The sequence below is a fragment of the Haliaeetus leucocephalus genome, unplaced genomic scaffold (assembly GCF_000737465.1).
Source record: "Haliaeetus leucocephalus isolate CR32 unplaced genomic scaffold, Haliaeetus_leucocephalus-4.0 Scaffold340, whole genome shotgun sequence".
Taxonomy (NCBI): Eukaryota; Metazoa; Chordata; class Aves; order Accipitriformes; family Accipitridae; genus Haliaeetus; species Haliaeetus leucocephalus.
In genome coordinates, this window is record NW_010972776.1 from 7,576,559 (window position 1) to 7,581,335 (window position 4,777).

General features: G+C 64.5%; 1 protein-coding gene across 2 annotated transcripts; it reads right to left on the reverse strand.

Annotated features, from left to right (window-relative positions):
- Nucleotides 1-1,109: 1,109 nt before the first annotated feature.
- TRMT12 (tRNA methyltransferase 12 homolog (S. cerevisiae)) lies at nucleotides 1,110-4,710 on the reverse strand. Of its 2 annotated transcripts, none has more exons than XM_010572438.1 (8): nucleotides 4,666-4,710; nucleotides 3,975-4,046; nucleotides 3,654-3,801; nucleotides 3,384-3,573; nucleotides 3,145-3,295; nucleotides 2,958-3,067; nucleotides 1,959-2,116; nucleotides 1,110-1,886 (listed from the first exon to the last, which is right to left on the reverse strand). In XM_010572438.1, the coding sequence occupies exons 2-8, from the start codon at nucleotides 4,043-4,045 to the stop codon at nucleotides 1,440-1,442; spliced, it is 1,275 nt and encodes a 424-aa protein (XP_010570740.1). In that variant the 5' UTR covers nucleotide 4,046; nucleotides 4,666-4,710; the 3' UTR covers nucleotides 1,110-1,439. The 2 variants fall into 2 exon arrangements, with proteins under 2 accessions (XP_010570740.1, XP_010570742.1); XM_010572440.1 differs by having other exon boundaries at nucleotides 1,644-1,886; nucleotides 1,959-2,291.
- Between the last annotated feature and the right edge of the window lie 67 nt (nucleotides 4,711-4,777).

The window sequence follows — 4,777 nt, forward strand, 5'->3', positions numbered from 1 at the left end:
GCCGCACCTGCGGCACCGACGGGGCGGGAGGCGGCGCCCGCCCCGTCCAGCCCCCGCGCTGCCGGGGACAGCAGCTCCTTCCCCCCGGGGACCGTCCCCAACCCCGCGGGCTGCTCTCCTCCTCCCCCGGCAGGGCTGGGCAGAGCCCGTCTCGGTGCCTGGAGCTGGGTGATCCGTCCCGGCTCTCCGGGCTGCGATCCCGGCGTGTTTCCCCGCAGCCCTATCTGGGAAGGCAGCTCCTCCCAAAGAGCACACACAGGCCGGCACAAAGTCTACAGCCACCCGCAATGCTGGGGGGGTGGGCCAGCCAGGGGTTCCCAGGGGAGCCCAGCACGGTGTGGGCGAGGGACCGGGACCCACAGTCGTGGTGTTCACCCAGCTCTGCCCGCAGCAGAGGATGGCCCCGCTGCAAGGCTCCAGCCTTCGCCCTTGTCCTTCGTGGGCAGAGGTACGGTCCCAGCAGGGCTCCTCGCGCTCTGCCCGCAGCGGCACAGGCAATAGGGAAACGCTGAGCACACGTGGCAGGACGAGGTGTGGGGCTCACATCCATGGGGAGGCAGCTTCTCGTCACGCAGGACAGCGGGGCTGCATAGGAGGCTGGCTGGGAGCAGCCCCAAAGCAAACACGAGGATGCAGCTCTGCCCACACTTTCAGCTGCGCCCCAGGGCTCCCTGCCACAGGACAGGGAGAGCCAGAGGTTCCCAGCCCTGCAGGAGGAGGCAGGACACCTACACAGCGGAAAATCCACAGGGACACCAAAGGGCCTGTGTCAGCTCCCTCCCCAAGCAGGGGTTTCTCTGCAACAGGGGTAACCACACGATGCTCAGGCAAGAGAGCTTTGGGCTTGCAGGCAGAGGCTGTGCTCTCCCAGCCCCTCCACGCACTCCCCTGGGAGCTGGCGTCCCCAGGCCAGACCCCCATGCTTGCACCAGTCACTTTTTAACTGGACACCAACCAGAGAAGTGGGAAACATCCTTATTTCTGCAAAAAGGTGAGAAGAAACCGAGATGAACAGATCTGTTTCCAGTACAATAAAAAAGCACGCTGGTAAATACAAGTACAAAGCCTGCCCCTGACTCACTGAAACGAAGCCCGGCAGGAATCTGATGTTTATTCAGCCCCGTGGCTCTCTCTCCTGTGTGAAAATGGGGCTGAAAGCGCCACCACATTTCCAAGATTGGGGCAGGATGCCGGGTGCTCTCGGTCCCAGCTCACCCCATCCTAGGCTGGGATACAGCTTCTGGAGAGATCTCCCATGGAATCACATCCCTCCATGCCCTGGGGACCGGGAGGCACTGCTGGGCCGTGATGCCACCTGGGAACGAGGGGACATAAAGCGCATCCAGGCTGGCAGCGGGCAACGGTAGCATCTCCTGGCCACTGATGCTCCAACACCAGCATTTCGTGCGAGCCGGAGCCATGCTGGGGCCTGTGGCCAGCTAGGTGGGCAGCATTGGCCGGCACTCGAGGTCCAGCACGAGGTGATGCACGTGGGGCGCGTAGGACTTCACTGCCTCGATGTGCAGAATGCTGGTGCGCCACGGCTGCCCATGCAGCTCTACCAGCAGCCCCCGGATCTGTGCCGCCGTGGCTTCAGCCCACCTCTGCCACTCAGGTCTGATCCTGGCCCCCAGTGTCTCCTTGCCACCATCCTCCGCTGGGTGCTGCACCTCTCCATCAGAGCCGGCTCCCTCCAGAGACTCCCGCTCAGCCTGCAGGACTGGGGTTTGCGGAGGGGCCGGTGAGGGGAGAGTCTCCACGTTGTGGTGGATGTGGAGAACCCCACCCGTGCCCTTCTTCAGGACACAGCAGGCCACTGGCCAGCCTTCCTCCGAGCTGGGAATCAGCCCCAGGTTCACCCGGTCCGCTATGTCCCGCAGCTCCAGCTGGAAGGAGAGGGGAGATAAGGGGGATGGCACGCGGGGATGGGGGGTCCGCGGCTGGGCGGCACCACTCACCTGCCGGCTGTCCCCGTGGTGGATGTGGCAGCGGTCCTGCACACCGTTCAGTGCCAGGTTCCTGCGCAGGGCCTCCACGGCATGGCCGTTCCACTCGCAGGCATGGGCAAAGGCAGCCGCTGCGTGAACCAGGTACGGCAGCGTGAAATAGCCGATGCCTGGGGGCAGGAGGTGGCAGTGCTGAGGGCAGGGTCCCGGTACCGCCGGGGGGTCCACGCTCCTCCCCAGAGGCAGGGTGGGATGCGGATTGCCACCCCAGCTCTCTGAATCTGCTTTGCTCTGGGTTGGAACAAGCCCAGATGCTGGGAAAATGGAAATTCATCCCTCCCTCCTCTGCAAAAGCAAAATCTGTCTGAAAAAATGTTTACAGAGGAGCTCTTCAGTCTTTGTTCATTAGCTCAAGACCTGCCTTGCCCTGCTTCCGCTCAGTGCAGAAGTGCTCAGACTACCATTAATTTTAATTAATCCAGAGCAGTTTTGTGAGTGCCACTGCCTTTCTGTGTGGCACTTATTGAAAGCATTAACTTTCCTAAGTACAAAACAGCAGCTCTCTTGACATGCAAATGCCTGATGTGATCTCCCCAATCATCTCACAGCATAGGACATTTCAGTTAGCGTCAGCTTGTCAAGAAAGTGCATGAGTACAGGCTCAGGACATCTACGGGACCTTATTAGAAACAATCTTGAGGACAAATCTTTCTCCTGGATCCCAATGATTCCCATGACCAGCACTAGATACAGAGCAGTGCTCTGCAGAGCCTGAGTGTAAGGTCATCCTAAGTGTCCAAAGGCAACAAGGACACAGGAGGGACAGCAGTGCCAGGTTAGCTGAGGGCTCACAGACAGGGCAGGAGCTCTAAGCCTGGGTATTTTTCCAGTCCAGGCTGGAAACGATGTTTCACATCCACCTGGATGCCATTGGTACCTGCTCACTGCTCTCAGCCTGCCTGCCTGCCTCCGCAAGCCTGCCCTGCCAAATCCCTCCGCCATCCCCGTTACCTGCGTAGAGATCCACCAGGACCTCCCCGGAGCAGGGCAGCGAGGCCACGCGCAGCTTCTCTGTGATGTTGCCCGGTGAGAACATGCACTTGGTCACATCGAACGTGTACCTGGGAGATATCACCGGCCCAATGAGGGCAGCCCCTTCCCTGCACCGGCTGCGTCCTGCACCGTGGCTCCTGCCTACCTGATCCCGTTGTCCACATGCTCCACCCAGCCATCCTGGCCCAGCAGCAGGGTGACGCTGGGGGACCGCATCCCATCCGGCAACACCCGTCCTCGCCTGGCCAGCCTACGGCCACCCAGAGCTGAGGCGACCGTCTCCCAGAGCGCCGGACCTGCAACGCACCCGTCCTCGGAGCTTTGGGAAAAGCCAGGACAGCTCTGCAGGCAGGATTTGGGCAGCCAGACCCTGCTCCCCCTTACCCAGCTTCTCCCACGGCGCAGCCCTGAAGCAATCCTCGCTCAGCAGGACCAGATCCCCATGCCGCTGCCAGGCACGGGGGACATCACGCTCCAGCTCCTCTGACCAGCTCTTGCCCAGCAGCCGCCGCAGCTCGTCCCGCAGCTTCTGGGCAGGCGTCTGCCGGCGGGCTGCCCTGGAGGGGACGGGGTCCTGCGGAAGGGATGTGGCACGTGGGGCTGAGACCCCACCGCCCCATGGCGGGACTCTGGGAGGGGGGGGTCTCTCCCAACCTGGATCTGGACCAGTCCACAGGGTATCTCCTGGGGCAGCCGCAGCTGGGAGAGCTTCTCCTCAACCACTGGCAGGGCCACGCGGCCCCCCGGCACTTCCTGCAGCCGGTAGCGCCCGTCCAGGAGCTGCTCCTCTTCCAAATGCTCCCTGCAAGGTCAAGGCACGGTCAGGCCCTCCCCAGCCCCGCAGCCCACCCCACCAAAGGGAAGAGACCCCAGTCCCAGGGTGTGAGGCTGGCCCTCCAAGCTCTCCTCCCCGCCAGCCCTGCCTGCACCCTGCCAGAGCAGCCGCAGGGCTCCCATTCCCCCTTGCAGGCTCACCTGAGGCGCTGGACGAATCGCGGCTCCGTGGCCAGCGCAGGGATGGGGACGGGGACATCCCTGGCCTCCATCCTGCCAAGTCCCAGGACGGAGGGATGTCACCAGCTAGCAGGGATACGGCCGCCTGCCAGGCAGGCACAGGGTGTCTGGCTCGCAAGGGACAGGAGGGAGCGGAGGCCGGTGGGGGTCCCTGGCACCGCCATGCTGCGGGCATCAGAGACCAGGCTGCACCCCGGGGCAGGGGGCTGGCTGCCCTGGTGCTGCCATGGGCTGATCGGGGATGGGGTGCCCTGGGAGGTGGGATACCCTGGGGGCTGGTGTCCCATGGGATGGGGTACTCTGGGGTGGGGGAATGGGGTGCTCCACGAAATGGGGTGCCCGGCGATGGGGTACCCCAGGGGGTGGGGTGCCCGGGGTGTCAGGGGATAGGGTGCCCTGGGAGTGTGGTGCCCAGCGGATGGGGTGCCCTGGGAGCGGGGTGCCCAGGCGATACGGGTTGGTGTGTCAGGGCATAGGGTGCCTCAGGGGATGGGGTGCCCGGGTGTGGGGTACCCGGGGGACTGTGCCTCAGGGCCGGTGCCCGGGACTGCACTCCTGAGGCCGCGCGGCTGCCCCGGGAAGGGCTCCCCAAGGACCCAGCAGCCCCCGGCCGGGTGTCCCGGCCGCCCACCGCCCCGCTCCCCGCTCCTACCGAGCGCGGCGCGCAGGGGGTCAGCGGCGTGGCCCCATGTTTCCCGTCGGAGCGCTTTCCCCGCCGCGCCGCGCCGCCGCCATGTTTGTTGCGGGAGCGGGCGGGAGCGGGA

Coding starts and splice junctions, on each gene's coding strand:
- TRMT12 (XM_010572438.1), bottom strand. CDS start 4,045: ATGGAGGCCAGGGATGTCCCCGTCCCCATCCCTGCGCTGGCCACGGAG. Junction 3,802..3,974: donor CGATTCGTCCAGCGCCTCAG/GTGAGCCTGCAA, acceptor TTGACCTTGCAG/GGAGCATTTGGAAGAGGAGC. Junction 3,296..3,383: donor TGCGCCGTGGGAGAAGCTGG/GTAAGGGGGAGC, acceptor GGTGCGTTGCAG/GTCCGGCGCTCTGGGAGACG.